Source organism: Scyliorhinus torazame, chromosome 13, assembly GCF_047496885.1.
Source record: "Scyliorhinus torazame isolate Kashiwa2021f chromosome 13, sScyTor2.1, whole genome shotgun sequence".
NCBI classification, from domain to species: Eukaryota; Metazoa; Chordata; class Chondrichthyes; order Carcharhiniformes; family Scyliorhinidae; genus Scyliorhinus; species Scyliorhinus torazame.
This window is the reverse complement of record NC_092719.1, coordinates 218,829,546-218,848,507: the sequence shown is the minus strand read 5'-3', so window position 1 is coordinate 218,848,507 and position 18,962 is coordinate 218,829,546. Positions and strand designations below refer to the sequence as shown.

Below are 18,962 nucleotides of genomic sequence, written 5' to 3'. Positions count from 1 at the left end.
AAAAAGCGCGGAACTTGTGACAGATTGAGCAGTTTTGTTGACTTCTCTCTGACTTCAAGTTTCAGCCATTACTGCAAGCAGTTGTTTTCGAAAATAAAGCTTGTTATTCTGTCTTGAATTTTTCTCTCACAGAAGCGAAAATATTGACTTTCACAGTGCTGCCCCAAGTGCCACAAATACATCAAAATACCTAGTCTTGTACCCGAACAGAAGTACACTCTTTGCACAGTTTTGAATTCTATACAGATTTTATTTTTTATTAAATGCATTTTGGATAACAAACTTTGTTCACATGGAATTGTTCAAGTTACTGCTGTTCAGAGGCTGAATACAATCAAGTGTCACAAAGGTTCTAGTCAAATGGGCACCAATGATAAACAAATGCAAAAATCTTTTTTAAAATTCCCAATTAAATAGCAAGCACTGCATGGTTACCTTCAAATAAACTGCACAAAGCCATAACATGTGACAGTATACATATCCAAACTGAACTTGGTGTGTGAGTGTTCCAAATTAAAAAGAGGATGAAGAATGGGAGAAATGAAAGCAACAGAAAGTGATGCTGGAAAACACAAACTATTTCAATTTAACTTATAAATGGACGTGTAAAGGAAAGTACAGCAGTGTACTAAACTTCTTACTAATTAGAACTCGATAAAAATAAACAAGTGTGGACTAACAGTCCAGCTCTTATTTAGGTATGCAGAGGTTTACAAGACAAAAACTCATTCAATAGATCCACTTTTATGCAAAGTCTCAATTCGAATACAAAAACACCAATTCTGATTGTAAATATCTGCAAAAAAGCAGCTTATAGATTGACCGATTCCCACTTTTTAAAAACTGAACACCCACAACTAACAAGTTTGGTCAGCAGTAGTTGGTTACTCTCATTTTAGATTAAGTTTTTAAAAAAAGGGAGAGGATACCAAAGTGTATGTAATTACACACAAGGCGGACCCTCAGACAAAACAAAAACATTCAGGCCCATGCTTCCTGAAACATAATCAACTTGCTTTTTTTTTGGTGAAAAAGGTTTAAGATTGATATTGTACAGAGTTTAAATATGAATCAAACATGACATGTTCCTTTACAGACAAGTTCTTGATTTTTTTAAACTTATAAACATAGAGTACAATGATGCTAGTTACCTAAACTGTACAGAGGGGAAAAAAACGTTCATCTCACCCCATCAGCAGCCCAACATACATTTAAGAAACAAGGAATAGTAAGTATGACCAGGCAAGACTTCAGATTGCTGCACAAGACTAAAGCCTCACCACTGAAAGGAAGCGCAGTCATTTGATTGGACGTAGAGGTTCCAGACCTTGCTTGTTAGTCATCCGTCATGGCCCACCTCAAATCAGGTTCCAGGCCAAAACTTCAAGAAGACACTATCGTTTTTAATGCCCTTCCAAGCAGGTTTGGGTCAAAGTTCAAAGGTGAGGTTTACCCTCGCTGCTGATCTGCATACCCCAAGCACACCATGATCCTCTGCTGCGACAGGCATGAAGTTCAACTCAAGGCACTGCACAATTTGGTGGTGTTTGGTGGTGAATTTTACTTGAATATTCCTGCTGTGGGTTGTGTTAGTTTTACCTGAGTGGAGAAGGATGCAGGTTGAGCCAACCACAGAGCAGAGGAAGTGCATGCAAAGGGCAGCAACATTACAACAGCAGGGTTTAACCTCAGCATCCTCCTTTCTTGGAAATGTCCACACCTGATCGTTTAGTTGTTTCCATAGTGGTGAACACCTACATGAAAAAAACAAGAATAAACTGCAAGAAGAGGAAGGAGGCAGATCAATAGCTTTGTAATTACGCAATAAGATGAATAACCCATAAGGAGCCAATTTTACATATTCCTACTTACACACTCTACTTGCCTCATTGAATGATAACCAAAATAGGTACCATCATCCTGCCCTTTTACCACAGAAAAACAAACACATCAGCAAGGTCCTGGGGAATTATTTCTCCAGAATTTTGGTAAGTGAAATACAACCATATAGCAGTGCTGAGCATGTGGTCAATCTTTAGTTAGTGCCACGTAGTTATAGTGAACAGAGTTGGACAGTGCCATTTAGTTGAAACAGCAGACACTGATTGATATCTATCAGAGCTTGCTGTTGGAGAAAGTGAAGCATATGAATGTCGAGTGCAGACAGGAATGTCGCACTGTTTTGGTGCTTCTCCCCCAAGATTAATGAACAAACAGACCAGCCACAAGGTACTTCGGCGAAACTGCCAGCACCACAAACTAGAAAAGGAAAAGCAAACAGGGAAGTGCAAAGAAATCCACAAAAAAGGATCTTATGCTTCCAATGCAATTTCTTTGCAATACAATAGTGGTTGAGGGTTAGGATAGAGAATGAGACTGGACATGCACGCCTTACTTCTGCACAGGTTGGATGTATGCCGATGACGCTGTTCAGCTGATCTTTGGTCATCCCACATTTCATTGCTGCACCAAAACCTTGAGTGATTTCTCCAGCATTCGGACCAAGCACGTGGAATCCCACCACTCGAGACTAGAACCAGAAGGAAAGTTAATTTAAAAGAGCTGGGGATAGAATTGTTACTTTCCCAGCTACTTTTCTTTTAATTAAGGTTTTAAAAAATTAGACTAGTTAAACTTTCAAGAAATAGGTTTCATATGCCATCACCCAAGAAATAAAAGCAGGAATAGGTCATTCGGGTGCTTGAGCCTGTTCTGCCATTTAATTAGATCGTAGCAGATCAGACTATGGCCTTACTCTACTTTTTTTGCCACCCTAATTCCTTTGAAAATCAAATATCTGTCCATCTCAGCCGTGTATATATTCAATGATCCTGCTCTCTGGAGTAGGGAATCCCAAAGATAAACCACCCTTAGAGAAGACATTAGTCCTCCCCGGTTATAAATGGGAGATTCCTTGTGAAACAGTTGCAGAACCTCCTCATGTTATTTGGGCAAGGTAGAAACTACTTCAAGTGCCTACAGTAAATATTATACCGCCACACCCCTATTCCATTCTTGAAAAATTATTTGACAAACAAAAACTTACATGATCCAGCTTTGCACAAATCACCTTGCCATAGCAGCCATTCTTAGTTCTCCCTGGTACTGTCCACTCCAGTGGCCAGAACATGCTGTGGTACACCTGAAACATACAAGATGAATACTCAACACAAAATATAAATACAAACTTGCAACCCAGAACCAAAGCTCCAAAAAGCAAACCCTTGAGACTTTAAAATTTTAAAAACTTGCAAATGAAAAGTTAGGCATTTTTAAATGTAGGTAGGGACCTCCGGTGGCGGCTACGAACTGATCGGTCGCACAAAAGGTGACTCTCTGATCACTTCCGGTTGCGGCGATGCGGAGCTAAGCCGCACATTTCGGCAGCTCACGCGATAACGGACCTTTGGGCTCTCCAGAGGAGCCCCAACAGAACTTTTTTGATTTAATCCCGTGTGGGAAGGTGAAGTAAGGTCCCCCCTTACGTTGTATGGCCGAGATTAGCGGTGGAGCGGCGGGAAAAGAGGCTCTGGAGCAGCGGCAAAAACGAGGAGGAAAAAGCAAGATGGCGGAGGGTGGAGATCGAGCAGCATGGGGACCGGACCAGCAGGAGTTCCTTAAGCGCTGTGTGCAGGAGCTTAAAAAGGAGGTGCTGGCGCCAATGCTGTTGGCGATCGAAGGGCTGAAGGAGACCCAGAAGGCCCAGGCGGTGGAGCTTCGCGAGGTGAGGGATAAAACGAATGAGAACGAGGACGAGATCCTGGGACTGGCGGTAAAAATGGAGGCGCACGAGGCGATGCACAAGAGGTGGGCCGAGAGAATCGAGGCCCTGGAGAACAGGGCAAGGAGGAAGAATCTCCGGATTCTGGGTCTCCCCGAAGGAGTGGAGGGAGCTGATGCTGGGGCGTATTGGAGTACGATGCTCCATTCGCTGATGGGTGCGGAGGCCTCTCCGAGCCCCCTGGAGCTGGAAGGGGCTCACCGGGTCCTGGCTGGGAGACCCAAGGCTGATGAGCCGCCAAGGGCGATAGTGGCAAGGTTCCATCGCTTCGCGGACAAAGAAAGTGTTCTGAGATGGGCCAAGAAGGTGCGGAGCAGTAGATGGGAGAATGCGGTGATCCGAGTTTACCAGGATTGGAGCGCGGAGGTGGCAAGGAGGAGAGCTGGCTTCAACCAGGCCAAGGCGGTGCTGCACAAAAAAAGAGTTAGGTTCGGCATGCTGCAGCCTGCGCGACTGTGGGTTACTTATCAGGACAGACACCATTATTTTGAAACGCCATAAGAGGCTTGGACCTTTAGTCAGACGGAAAAATTGGACTCGAACTGAGGGGATGTGGTTGTGGGGGGAGATGTTGGTTGTATACGGGGTTGTAAATATGGGTAAAGATTACTTCATGGGTGGGATGATGGATGGGGATGTGGGTAGAGCTCTGGTTAAAATTCCCCCTTTTTTTTTCTTCTTTTCTGTAGACGAGATGGTGGGGAATGTGGGCGTCGGTGCTGGAGGGAGGCGAGACTCGGGGATGAGGGAACTGGGATAATGGCCGCAACAGGAGCTGCGCCATAGGGGGCGGGGCTGGCTCAGGAAAGCGCGGGCTTTTTCTCGCGCTAAAAGGGGGGGGGGGGGAAGGAGGAGAGACACCCACACGGGGGAGATCAACGGGAAGGAGGGGGCAGCCGGGGTCAGCAGAAGTCAGCTGACTCACGGAAGTAATATGGGGGGAGCAAAAGTGCTAGATGCGGATCTAGCGGGGGGGGGGGGGGGGGGGGGGGGGGGGCGGCGGACATAAGGGTTGCTGCTGCACTGTCCGAGGGGGAACTGAAAATGGAAGAGGTGGTCGGGGCGGGGTTCCCCGCCTGGGGGACTGGAGGGTGCAGGAGGCTCGAGCACGGGACTGGGCTAAGATAGGAGAAGGCTAGTCCGGGGGGGGGCCACCAATCCGGCTGATCACGTGGAATGTGAGGCGCCTAAATGGGCCGGTTAAGAGGGCCCGGGTGTTCGCGCACCTAAAGGGACTGGAGGCAGACGTGGTCATGCTTCAGGAGACACATCTGAAGGTGGCAGATCAGGTCAGGTTAAGGAAGGGATGGGTCGGACAGGTGTTCCATTCGGGGCTGGATGCGAAGAATAGAGGGGTGGCAATACTGGTGGGGAAGCGGGTGTCATTTGAGGCCAAGAACATAGTAGCGGACAATGGAGGCCGATATGTGATGGTGAGCGGTAGGTTGCAGGGAACGGAGGTGGTACTGGTGAATGTATATGCCCCGAACTGGGACGATGCTGGATTCATGAAATGGATGTCGGGTCGTATTCCAGACTTGGAGGTAGGGAGCTTGATAATGGGTGGGGATTTTAACATGGTGCTGGACCCAGCATTAGATCGTTCCAGATCTAGGATGGGGAAGAGGCCGGCTGCGGCCAAGGTGCTTAGGGGGTTTATGGATCAGATGGGAGGGGTAGATCCGTGGAGATTTGCCAGGCCTTTGGCCAGAGAATTTTCTATTTCTCCCACGTTCATAAGGCCTACTCCCGGATAGATTTTTTTGTTCTGGGCAGGGCATTGATCCCGAAAGTGGAGGGAACGGAGTATTCGGCCATAGCCATTTCAGACCATGCCCCACATTGGGTGGAGCTAGAGCTGGGGGAGGAGAGGGACCAACGCCCGTTGTGGCGGTTGGATATGGGACTGCTGGCAGACGAGGAAGTGTGTGGGAGGGTGCGGGCGTGCATCGAAAGGTGTCTGGAGGCCAACGACAACGGGGAGGTGCAGGTGGGAGTAGTATGGGAGGCGCTGAAGGCGGTGGTCAGGGGAGAGTTAATCTCCATCAGGGCTCATAGGGTGAAGAGAGGGGGCAGGGAAAGGGAGAGGTTAGTGGGGGATAGATATGCAGATTTTAAGGGTGGATAGATATGCAGAGGATCCTGATGAGGGACTACTCAGGGAGAGAAAGGATCCAGACGGAGTACGACCGGTTGACCACAGGGAAGGCAGAGGCACAGTGGAGGAAGGCACAGGGGGCGATATATGAACATGGGGAGAAGGCGAGTCGGATGCTGGCACATCAGCTCCGTAAGAGGATGGCAGCGAGGGAAATAGGTGGAGTCAAGGATGGTAGGGGTACTACGGTGCGGAGTGCGGGGAAAGTGAATGAGGCATTCAAGGCCTTTTACGAGGAGCTGTATAGGTCCCAGCCCCCAGGGGGAAAAGAGGGGATGCGACGATTCTTGGACCAACTGAGGTTCCCGAGGGTGGAGGAACAGGAGGTGGCTGGTTTGGGGGCGCCAATTGGGGTGGAGGAGCTGGTTAAAGGACTGGGGAGCATGCAGGTAGGGAAGGCCCCGGGGCCGGATGGGTTCCCGGTGGAGTTTTATAGGAAGTATGTAGACCTGTTAGCCCCGTTGCTGGTAAGGACCTTCAATGAAGCAAGGGAGGGGGGGACCCTGCCCCCGACAATGTCGGAGGCGACAATCTCCTTGATCTTGAAGCGGGATAAGGGCCCACTGCAATGTGGGTCGTATAGACCGATCTCGCTCCTCAGCGTAGATGCTAAGTTACTGGCAAAAATGTTGGCTACGAGGATTGAGGACTGTGTCCCAGGGGTGATTCACGAGGACCAGACGGGATTCGTAAAGGGTAGGCAGCTAAATACTAATGTGCGAAGGCTCCTAAATGTGATAATGATGCCATCGGTGGAGGGAGAGGTGGAGATAGTGGCAGCCATGGACGCAGAGAAGGCCTTTGACCGAGTAGAGTGGGAGTATCTCTGGGAAGTGTTGAGGAGGTTTGGGTTCGGGGGAGGGTTTATTAGTTGGGTTAAGCTCCTGTATAGAGCCCTGGTGGCGAGTGTGGTCACGAATCGGCGGAGGTCGGAGTATTTCCGGCCGTATCGAGGGACGAGGCAGGGGTGCCCCCTGTCCCCTCTGCTGTTTGCATTAGCAATTGAACCTTTGGCCATGGCGTTAAGGGAGTCGGGGAAATGGAAGGGGGTGGTCCGAGGGGGAGAGGAACATCAAGTGTCACTGTAAGCAGACGACCTGTTGCTGTATGTGGCGGATCCAGTGGAGGGGATGGTTGAGGTCATGCAGATCCTAAGGGAGTTTGGAGACTTCTCGTGCTATAGGCTTAATGTGGGAAAGAGTGAGCTCTTTGTGGTGCAGCCGGGGGATCAGGGAAGAGGGATAGAGGACCTACCGTTGAGGAGGGCGGAAAGGAGTTTTCGATACTTGGGGATTCAGGTAGCTAGGAGCTGGGGGGCACTGCACAAACTTAATTTGACGCAGCTGGAGGAACAGATGGAGGATTTTAAAAGGTGGGACATGCTGCCACTCTCGCTGGCGGGCAGGGTACAGTCGATTAAAATGGTGGTCCTCCCGAGGTTTCTTTTTGTTTTTCAATGCCTCCCAATTGTGATTACCAAGGCCTTCTTTAAGAGGGTAAGCAGGAGCATTATGGGATTTGTGTGGACGAGCAAGACCCCGAGGGCAAGGAGGGGGTTCCTGGAGCGTAGCAGAGATAGAGGTGGGTTGGCGTTGCCGAACTCGGGTGGCTACTACTGGGCAGCCAATGTGGCGATGATCCGTAAGTGGGTGATGGAGGGAGAGGGGGCGGCGTGGAAGAGGTTGGAGATGGCGTCCTGCAAAGGAACGAGTCTGGGGGCAGTGGAGACGGCACAGGGGTGAGATGGGAGCCTCGGTGTGGTCCCCGATCAGAGATAACCATCGGTTTGTCCCAGGAAGGATGGATGGGGGATTTCAGAGCTGGCATCGGGCAGGGATTAGAAGAATGGGGGACCTGTTCATCGACGGGACGTTTGCGAGTTTAGGGGCGCTGGAGGAGAAATTTGGACTACCCCCGGGAAATGCCTTCAGGTACATGCAAGTGAGGGCGTTTGTGAGGCGGCAGGTGAGGGAATTCCCGCTGCTCCCGGCACAGGGGATTCAAGACAGGGTGATTTCGGGCGTATGGGTCAGAGAGGGCAAGGTGTCGGCGATATACCAGGAGATGAAAGAAGAGGGGGAGGCTTTGGTAGAGGGGCTGAAGGGTAAATGGGAAGAGGAGCTGGGGGAGGAGATTGAGGAGGGGCTATGGGCTGATGCCCTAAGTAGGGTTAATTCCTCTTCCTCGTGTGCCAGGCTTAGCCTGATACAATTTAAGGTGGCTCATAGAGCGCATATGACGGGGGCGAGGCTGAGTAGGTTCTTTGGGTGGAGGACAGATGTGGGAGGTGCTCAGGAAGCCCGGCGAACCATGTCCATATGTTTCAGTCATGCCTGGCACTGGAGGGGAGTTGTGGGAACAGTATCTAAGGTGGTGAAAGTCCGGGTCAAGCCAAGCTGGGGGCTAGACCTATTTGGAGTAGTGGACGAGCCGGGAGTGCAGGAGGCGAAAGAGGCCGGCATTCTGGCCTTTGCGTCCCTATTAGCCCGGCGAAGGATCTTGTTAATGTGGAAAGAGGCAAAGCCCCCCAACGTGGAGGCCTGGATAAATGATATGGCAGGGTTTATCAAATTGGAGCGGATAAAATTTGCCTTGCGAGGGTCTGCGCAGGGGTTCTACAGGCGGTGGCAACCGTCCCTAGACTATCTCACGGAGCGTTAGATGAAGGTCAGTCAGCAGCAACAGCAACCCAGAGGGGGGAGAGGGACATAGTTCGTGGGTAAGGGGGGGGGGGGGGGAGGTTTTTTTTCCTGGGGGGCATTTGAGCAAGGAAACACATGAATGATCCGGAAATCTGACATGTACGGGAGGAATCCAATGTGCAAAGTTCTGTATCTTATTGACTTGCAAAGTTCATGTCTTGCTATGCAAGCTTTCTTTCTTTTGGTAACGGGGGGGGGGGGGGGGTTGTTTGTATGGTTGAAAATTTTGTTGCAAAATTCTTAATAAATATATATTTTTTTAAAAAGGTGACTCTCTCCTCGAAACCTGTGATTAGACCTTTTTACCCCCCTCAAACGGGCAACAACAGTGCAAAAAGCCCCCCTAGTTTAACCACCATCTCCTAATTAACGAACCAGAAATCAGGCCGCAAAAAACAGTAAAAGTAGGGAGGGGAAATCCTCAACCCCAGAACACGGAATCCCGCGGAGCGGCCCAGAGCCAAGCATGGCGGACCCAACAGGATCGCCATCGGCCCAGCAAATGATGGAGAAACTGATGGAATTGATCACAACGGAACTCCAGAAGCACAGGGATGCGGTGAAAGACGACTTCAAGGTGGCAATGAGGTCAGCAGTAGAGGCCGCGGTGGCCCCCATAAAGTAGACAATTGGCCAGGTGGAGATGAGACTGGGGGCCCAGGAGGCAACTGTGCTGGACCTGGAAAAGGCAACGAGGACCAGGATAAGCGGATCGCCTCGTTCACAGCCGAGGTGGCAAGGTTGGTGACGACGCTGAAGGGGAAGGTAGACGACCAGGAAAACAGGTCCCACTGGTAGAACCAACGGATTGTTGGGCTACCGGAGGGCACAGGCAGGAGGAACCTGACAGAATTCATAATTTGTGGCATTGATGCTCGGAAAGCTGGTTGGGCAGGACAGCCCCCAGGGGTGGATCTGGTCCAGAGGTCGCTCCGACAGAGACCCACGTCGGGAGGACCACCACGGGCAATGGTAGCAAGGCTCCAGGGGAGAAGCAATGGAGAGCAGGGAAAGGGGTGGTGGATTGCATGGGGGAGCAGGGAAGGGAAGGGGGGGACACCGCTTGGGCAGAAGAGCTCAGGGAAAGGAGGTGGTAAAAGTGGGTGGATAGAATGCTGGTCACAACAGGTCGCACATGGAGACGGGAGCCATCTTAGATGGCCAATGAACAGAGGGAAACCCCAGTGTGCAGGAGCACTACACAAGGTAACTATGGCTGACCCCAAGGGGTGGGGGGGGGGGGGGGAGGAGGAGAGAGAAGGAGGAGGAAGAGGGGACACCCCCTCATCAGAATAGTCATCTGGAATGTGAGGGAACTCAACGGACCACTGACGAGGGCGGTGGCTATACTGTTGAACAAAAAAGTAGCTGTTACAGTGACAAACCCAGGGGGGCAATATGTAATGGTCAGCAGAATCCTGGAAGGGGCCCGGTGGTATTTGTAAATAGATACCATCCCCTCAGACTGGGAAAATGCAGAGTTCGTATTTTAAAAAATGGCAAAAATTCCCATCCTATACTCCCACCAACTCATCTGGAGGCAGGGGAAGAGACTTCAACTGTGTGCAAGACCCAAAAATAAACTGATCCAGCGCTAGAACAGGAGCCAAATTAGGAATGGCGAGAGAATTAACCAGCTTCATGGAGCAGGTGTGGGAGGTAGATCCATGGAGGTTCAACCACCCAAGGGAGGAGTTCACCTTCTTCTCCCATGTACACAAAGCCTATTCACTGGGAAAGCAGTGAACCAACTCGGCCAGACATGGGGTGGGGGGTGGTGCTTACTCGTAGCACAGAAGGCCAGCCGCGTACTGGCACACCAGCTGAGGAAGCACTGGCCTCAGGAGAGATAGCACAGATAAGGGACAGGATCGGTAGGGCGAGATCCAGAGTGTGAGGAGAGATCCAGGCGAGAGGGAGTAAAGTTCCAGGCTAGATCAAACGAGCTTTCGCAAACTTTAACCGTGGACTGTACAGTTGAAGGATTCAGCTTGAAAATAATCAGCTTGAAAGATGCAACGAAAGTAAACTGTGGCAAAGTTTGCCAAAAATTGGAAAAATGTAATAATTCATCGGACGCATCGGCTAAACATACACTGCACTTGCCTAGTCACATTATAACTCTATCCACTACATCCAGATAGTCCTCGGTAACATCTACAGATAAATTTAGCTTCCACACGTATGCTATAACATCATGCCTCTTTTCACCACTTCCATTGGCTGGCTGCATCCCATCAGAATGCATCAGTTTTCCACAAATGCTTCCTCCAGCTCAGCACTGGGTAAAACAAAGACTTCTTTGGCCTCAGCATGAGTCGTATTCTCTTGCTACTGAGTCTAACCTTTCTGCATTGCCCCCTTTACTATCAAGAAAAAACAAGCAGCTTATGGACTTTAACTAGATCTGTTCAGAGGCCGATACCTCTTTTACCAAGCCCAGATCCCACTCTTTCTCCAACTTTTTTCTTCATCCAAGCCCTCTCAAAACTAATTTTGTCCATAAGAAGCTCAACTCCATGTCCACAAAATTGGTCAGCCCAACGCCCTTCCTAGCCTCCATATAGCTGAATGTAAGTGCTCCTTCTCAAGTACTGTCCAACACCCCTTCCAAAGTTGCCATAATCATCCCCATCTTCAAACAATTCCTGTCCTTGCAAAGAACCATCCCATGTCCAAATCAGTGACCAATTTTCTCAAAAGTTCTATGTTTGAATCTCTAATCAGGTTTTTGCACCTGCCACAGCCATGGAATTAGCCCAAGTTAAACAATGATAGCCTCTACAGCTGTGTTACACTCTCTCCTTACCTGCTCTGCAGCCTTTGAAATAACTACATTGTCCTCCAATCCCATTGTCCAGCTTAGTGGAATTGTTCTTTCTTGGTTCCACAAGGACAGCACGGTGGCACAGTGGTTAACCCTGCTGCCTAACAGCTCCAGGGACCCGGGCTCATTTCTAGTCTCCGGTGATAGTCTGTGTGGCATTTGCACTTTCTCCCCATGCCCACGTGGGTTTCCTCCGGGTGCTCTGGTTTCCTCCCACAGTCCAAAGAAGTGCAAAGAAGTTCGGTGAATTGGCCATGCTAAATTGCCCCCTAGTGTCCAAATGGTTAGGTGGGGTTGCTGGGTTCAGGGCGTGGACCTCCTTCTGCATTGTAGAGATTCTATCTCTCCTCTTGAAAGCATTTTTCATGCGAGTCTAGATCTCCAAGACTCAATTCAATCATTGGAAGCATCACTACCAAATACCATCTTGCTTTCAGTTTGCATCCACATCTAATATTCAAGAGTCACTGGACAATCAGAAGGAACCTTGCTCTGGGCAGCACAGTGGTGCAGTAGATAGCCCTGCTGCCTCACAGCGCAATGGTCCCAGGTTCGAACCCAGCTCTGGGTCACTGTCCGTGTGGAGTTTGCACATTCTCTCCGTGTTTGTGTGGATTGCGCCCCCACAACCCAAAAGATGTGCAGGGTAGGTGGATTGGCCACGCGAAATTACCCTTTAATTGGAAAAAATTAATTGGGTACTCAATTTAAAAAAAAGAAGGAACCTTGCTCTAGTTCAGCAACAGAGATCAATTGAATGGGCACCATGTACTTGATTTCTCTACAAAGGCCTTCAAAACATGTTCTGTTTAACAACAGCAGAGTCAAGAGTAATTAACCAGACATTCCTAAACACTTTTTTTTTTTAAAAAACAGGGTTCCGACCTCTATGTGTTCTTCACCATAAAGTGCGATCGCATTTTCTTCAGACAGTCCACAACATCCGTACTCCAACGGTGTAAACACTGTCGTGCATATATTGACATAGTCACACTGAAAAATAAATTGCTATCAATAAAATTGCCAGTACTTTCCTCTATTTAGTCATATTTTAGTAGTTGAAAACAAATATTTTAACATATTACACTTTACATTGCCAGTGGTTCATACCTGCATTACAAACTGACAAAAGGATTCATTATCTAAAATAAAAGCAGCCAAAAACACCTCCCAGGATAGGACAATGGTACTTTTGACAGTTTTCACTATCCTCCATAGAGTCATGAGCTGCAACTCTGGTGCCTTATCTATCGTCATACTTTGTCAGTTAAGACAAGACATTGGCACGTTACTTGAGCACACCGTGTCACTCCATTTGACCCAAGATTCAATAATGGTAGTTCCAGTCATGAATCACCAGATAACAGATCAGCAGGTTGATTGCTCTCCTTCCACATTCATCACTAATCTTAATGAGATTAGGTGTGTTCAAACGGATTGAGATTTTCTGATTTATTGGCTTTACCAAATGAACACAAAGCATGCAGATTATTGACACATAACAAGGGAGTAAAGGATTATTTGGGGCAGGCAGGAAAGTGGAGTTACGGCCACAATCAGATCAGCAATGATCTTATTGAATGGAGGAGCCATTCACGGAACCAAATGGCCTACTCTTATTCCTAATGATCTGGGAAGATGGGACTTGTACAAGCTGCACCCAGCAGGACCAATATCCTGCAGGGGGTATTTCCTAGTGCTGCTGGGGTGGGTTTAAATCAGAGGGGCATGTGGATGGAACCTGAGCAGGGAGACACGAGAGAGAAACAATGATAGAAATGAAAAGTAGAGGGCAACAGTAGAAGGCAGAGGAAATATGGGCTGGTCAGAAAATAGGGTACAAACAAACATGGGTAAAAATGTTAAAAAGCCAAATCTAAAGGCACTCTACCTAAATGCATGGAGCATACGCAATAAGGTAGGCGAATTAACAGCACAAATTGACATACACGGGTACGTTGAGATTACAATTATGGAGTCATGGCTGCAGGGTGATCAAGGTGGGGATTGAACATTCAAGAGCATTCAATTTATGAAGGACAGACAAAAAGGGGAAGGAGGTGGGGTGATATTGTTAGTTAAGGATGAAATCAGACCAATCGAGAGAGAGGATATTGGCTCAGAAAATCTAGATGTAGAATCAGTCTGGGTGGAGCCAAGAAGCAACAAGGGACAGTAAATATTTGTGGGAGCTGTGTGGGAACATTAGTGGGCTTCAAAACAGTACTAGCAAGGTAGCTGATGCCATCAAACAGGAAGTTCAAGATGCATATAACAAGGATGCTACGGTAATAATGGGTGACTTTAACCTATATGAAAGTCACCATAGTCCCAGAGGACCATATTACTGTAGCAGATTAATTCCTGGAGTGTGTACGAGATTAAAGTGATAAACCATAATGTTGAGGAACACAAGGTAATTTGGACATTCTGAATACTCCCTTAGTGTACCCGAACAGACGCCGGAGTGTGGCGACTAGCGGATTTTCACAGTAACTTCACTGCAGTGTAATGTAAGCCTACTTGTGACACAAAAGAGTATTATTATTACTACACACTTGGGAACCTACTCTCCTTTATCTGGTATTATGCAATGAGGAGGGGGTAATTAATAATCTTGTTGTTATGGGTGCTTCAGGGAACAGCGATCATAACGTGATAGAATTCTTCATTAGGATGGAAAGTGAAGATGACCAATCTGAAACTAGGGTCCTAAATCTAAACAAATGAAACTACAAAGGTATGAGGCACGAGTTGGCGAAGATAGATTGGGGAGCTCCATTAAAAGGCATTATGGTGGATAGACAATGGCTAATATTTAAGGAATGAATGAATGCAATGCAACAGTTGTACATTTTTTTATGGCTCAAAAACACAATAGGGCAGCACGGTAGCATTGTGGATAGCACAATTGCTTCACAGCTCCAGGGTCCCAGGTTCGAATCCCGGCTTGGGTCACGGTCTGTGCGGAGTCTGCATGTTCTCCCAGTGTGTGTGTGGGTTTCCTCCAGGTGCTCCGGTTTCCTCCCACAATCCAAAGATGTGCGAGTTAGGTGGATTGGCCATGCTAAATTGCCCATGGTGTCCAAAATTGCCCTTAGTGTTGGGTGGGGTTACTGGGTTCTGGGGATAGGGTGGAGGTGTGGACCTTGGGTAGGGTGCTCTTTCCAAGAGCCGGTACAGACTCGATGGGCCAAATGGCCTCCTTCAGCACTGTAAATTCTATGAAATATGGTCTAACCATCACTTACAAAAGAAATTAAGGATTATTAGATCCAACGAGGAGTCCTATGAAGTTTCTAGAAAAAGGAGGGGGTTGGGAGAGGTTCAGTATTCAGTAAAGGAGGACAGAGATTGATTAAGAGGGGAGCAAATAGAGTACAAGAGTAAAATTGCAAGTAACATAAAAGTGAACCTAGGAAGCTTCTTCAAGTATATAAAAATAAAAAGATTAAAGCACTCAAGGCTGTAGTTAGAGGGGAGTTTATTTCAACTCAGGCACACAGATAGAGGGTGGAGCGAGAGGAGGGGGTAAGGTTGGTTGGAGATCTTGAGGATGGATACGAGGTATTCGGTGGCACCAGAGAGGGGGTTTGCTAAAGGGGAGACTGTGGCAAATTAATTCCTGGAGTGTGTACGAGATTAATTTGTCACAGGCTTCTATCTTCCCGATTCTTAAAAAGGATAAGGACCCGGAGCAGTGTGGGTCATACCACTCGATATCACTGATGAATGTCGATGCCAAGCTATTGGCGAAGATGCTTGCATCGTGGATTGAGAACTGTGTGCTGGAGTTGACTGGCCTTTGCCTCCCTGAGACAGACTTTGTTGTGTTGGAGGGCTGCCAAAACAGGGGTTTGGGTAAGCAACATGGCATAAATCTTGCGGTTAGGGAAGATTAAGTTCGCTCTGTAGGGGTCGGTACAAAGGTTCATTCGGAGATGGAAACCATTCATCAATTTCTTCAAGGAGGGTTAAGGGATCAGCGAGAGGGGGGGTAAGGGGATTAAAAGAGGGAAGGCGAGACGTGGTTGAGGGTCAGTATCAGGGGATTGGAGGGTTGGGATTGTTTGTTGGGTTTATATGTTGTTCGTCTGATGCTCTTTGGTTGTTCTTTTGATATTTTGTTGAAAAGCCTTGAATAAAAATAGTTTTAAAAAAATAAAAAGATTAGTCTGAAACAGGAGAATTGTAAGAGAACCAGGAAATGGCTGAGCAATTAAACAACTACTTTAGTTCTGTCTTCACAGTGGAAGGATCAAGTAACTTCCCACAAATGCTAAGGAATCAAGAGTCCAGTGAGGAAGGGCGGCACAGTGGCGGTGGTTAGTACTGTTGCCTCATGGCGCTGACGACCCGGGTTTGATCCTGGCCATGGGTCACTGCCTGTGTGGAGTTTGCCCATTCTCCCTGTGGCTGCATGAGTTTCATCCCCGCAACCCAAAAAGGTGTGCAGGGTAGGTGAATTGGCCACGCTGACTTGCCCCTTAATTGGATTAAAAAATTGTATACTCTTTAAAAAAAAAAAAAATGTAAAAGTCTAGTGAGGAGGAGGAATTGAAGGGAATTAGTATTAGTGGGAAAATAGTTTGAGAAATGTAGGGGGATGGGTTCCTGAGGCATTGGGACAGGTTCTGGGGCAGGTGGGACCTGTGCAAACTGGATGGGTTACACCCCAACAGGACCAGGACTATTAACCTTGCTGGGGTGTTTGCTGGAATGGCAGGGGGATGAGTGCCTGAGCAGGGAGCAAAGGACATGGAAACTGGGTTGGAAACAAAAGGCAGAAAAAGTGAAAGCAAAAGTGGAAGACATGGGAATATAAGGCAAAAACAAACAGTGGCTCTATTGTCCCTAGATGAGCTTAGTGTAAGGAAAACTGGTAGAAAATCCAAAATAAATAGTTCTGTATCTTAATGCATGTAGCAGAAAAACAAGATAAGTGAATTGACAGGACAAATAAAAATAAATGGGTGAGATCGCATAGCCATTATTGAGACATGGTTGCAATGAGATCAAAGTTGGGAAATCAATATTCAGGGTTATTTGACTTTTAGAAAGGATAGGCGGTGGGGTGGATCTCCTAACAAGAGAGGAAATAATTACTATTCTGAGGGACATGCAGTCAGTTTAGGTGGACATGACAAATACCAAAGGCAGAAAGAGAGTGGTAGGGGTGTTGTGTAGGCTCCCGGAAAGTAGCCACACTGTAGAAAAGAATTTAAACAAAGAAATGATAAATGCATGTAAAAAGAGCACTGCATTAATCATGGGCGACTTGAATTTTCATACAGATTGGGCTAATCAAACTGGAAATGGCAGCCAACAGAATGAATTCATAGAGTGCATTAGAGATAGTTTCTTGAAGAAATGTGTTATGGAGCCAACTAGCAACCAGGCTATTTTGGATCTGTTAATGTGCAATGAGGTAGGTTTAACAAATGATCTCAAGGTTAAGGATGCCCTAGAAAGTAGTGATCACAGTATGACAGAATTTAACATGCAGCTATGAGAAAATTGTGACTGAAATATCAGCATAAAACTAAAAGAAGGCATGAGGATGGAATTGACCAAAGTGGACTGGTCATATAAATTTAATGGCAGGCATTTAGGGAGATAATGACTCAAAAATATATCCCAATGAACAGGAAAGACTCCTACGAGTAAGCAAGCATGCAGGTACAGCAAGTAGTTAGGAAGGCAAATGTTTTTTGGCCTTCATTTCAAGAGGACTTGAGTAGAAGAGCAAGGATGCCTTACTGCAGCTGTACAGGGTGGTGAGACCGCACCTGGACTATTATATTCAGCATTGGTCTCCTTATCTAAGAAAGGATATACTTGCCATTGAGAAGATTCACCAGACTTATTCTAGTGTTGGCAGGAACGTCATAAGAGATTGGGACAGCCGGATCTGTATTCACCGGAATATAGAAGAATGAGAGGGGATCTAATTGTAAAGTATAAACCTGATGGGGCTGGACAGACTGGATGTTATTTCCACTCGCTGAAGCACCTAGATCAATCGGTCACGGTTTAGGATATGGGGTAGGCCATTTAGGACTGAGATGAGGAGAAATTTCTTCACTCAGAGGGTGGTGAATCCATGGAAATCTCTACCACAGAAAGCTGTTGAGGCCACATCGCTGAATATATTGGAGGAGGAACGGTAGATTTCTAGACTCTAAAGGAGTTTGGGAAGAGTGTTTGAGTATGCCATTGAGATAGAGGATCACATTGAAAGGTATGAGTATGATCGAAGGGCCAAATGGCCTACTCCTGCTCTTATTTCCTATGTTTAAGGAGATAACACCTTACCTTCATAGTAGAACCTGCGTAGAGCCTGCGTGCTAGCAACTTCCCAGCATGAATAGCAACGGGTGTGAGCTCCGGCTTGCCATCAATGACATCTCCTATCGCGAAGACGTACGGTACATTGCTCCTTTCTTCGTTATCCACCAAGATTTTCCCATTTCTAAGAATACATTGAAAGTAAGCTATTGCAGTAAAATATTTTGTTTTGTAAGCTAGTCCGACTTAGATGCTTGAAAACCAACAGCCTCCAAATGTAGTACTGAGACAGCTCACCAAGCAAAACAACTCTGCCGTTTTACTAATTCCCAGATCAGAAGCCTATTATAGATATCAGAGCTCCATTTACAAATCTGACGATAATCCTTGCAATGAGTGATCAGAAATGTTTTCATTTCATCATTTCATTTTTAGGGGAGATGGTGGAGCAGAGGATAATGTCACTAAGCAATTCGAAGGCCCAAGCTAATGCTCTGGGGACACAGGCTCAAATCCCACTATGTAAACTGGTGGAATTTAAATTCAATTAATAAATCTGGAACATAAAGCTAGTCCCAGCAATGCCGACCATGAAACTATCAATTGTTATGAAAGACCATCTGGTTCACTGCCTTTTAGGGAAGGATATCTGCCATTCTTTTCCCTCTCAAAAGGTTGCGAGTCTCTGGAACTGCCTTCTTCAAAAGGCAGTGGAAGCAGAATCTTTGAATATTTTTAAGGCAAAGATTCTTGATTAACAAGGGGGTGAAAGGCTATCGGGGTAGGCATGAATGTGGACTTGAGGTCAACATCAGATCAGACACGAACTTATTAAATGGTGGAGAAGGCTCGAGGGGCTGAGTGACCTACTCCTAATTAGTACATTCACATGCCTGGATGAATGCAACTCCAACAACACTCATGAAATGAAACTCCCCATTGGAAAATGTCCTTTAAAGAAGGAAATCTACCACCCTTACCCAGTATGGGCTACATGTGACTCCAGACCCACAGCAATGTGGCTGACTCTCAACTGCCCTCAGAAATGGCATTTTCATGGTCATCATTCGACTGCTAATTCCAGATTTTTATTTAATTCAGATTTCACCATCTGCAGTGGTGGGATTTGAACCTGGGTCCCCAGAGCATTACTCTGGGTCTCTGGTTTACAATACCACTGAGCCACCACCTCCCCACTTGATTCAT

General features: G+C 47.2%; 1 protein-coding gene across 1 annotated transcript in view; it reads right to left on the bottom strand.

Moving 5' to 3' along the window:
* Positions 1-229: 229 nt before the first annotated feature.
* LOC140388627 (thioredoxin reductase 1, cytoplasmic-like) overlaps positions 230-18,962 on the bottom strand; it is a 78,982-nt gene continuing 60,249 nt past the window's right edge. The window contains exons 13-17 of the mRNA XM_072473073.1: positions 17,784-17,940; positions 12,354-12,461; positions 3,047-3,142; positions 2,396-2,530; positions 230-1,754 (exon numbers count right to left, since the gene is read on the bottom strand). Coding sequence (XP_072329174.1) covers positions 1,689-1,754; positions 2,396-2,530; positions 3,047-3,142; positions 12,354-12,461; positions 17,784-17,940 — 562 coding nt within the window. The 3' untranslated portion in view covers positions 230-1,688. The remainder of the gene's footprint in view (positions 1,755-2,395; positions 2,531-3,046; positions 3,143-12,353; positions 12,462-17,783; positions 17,941-18,962) is intronic.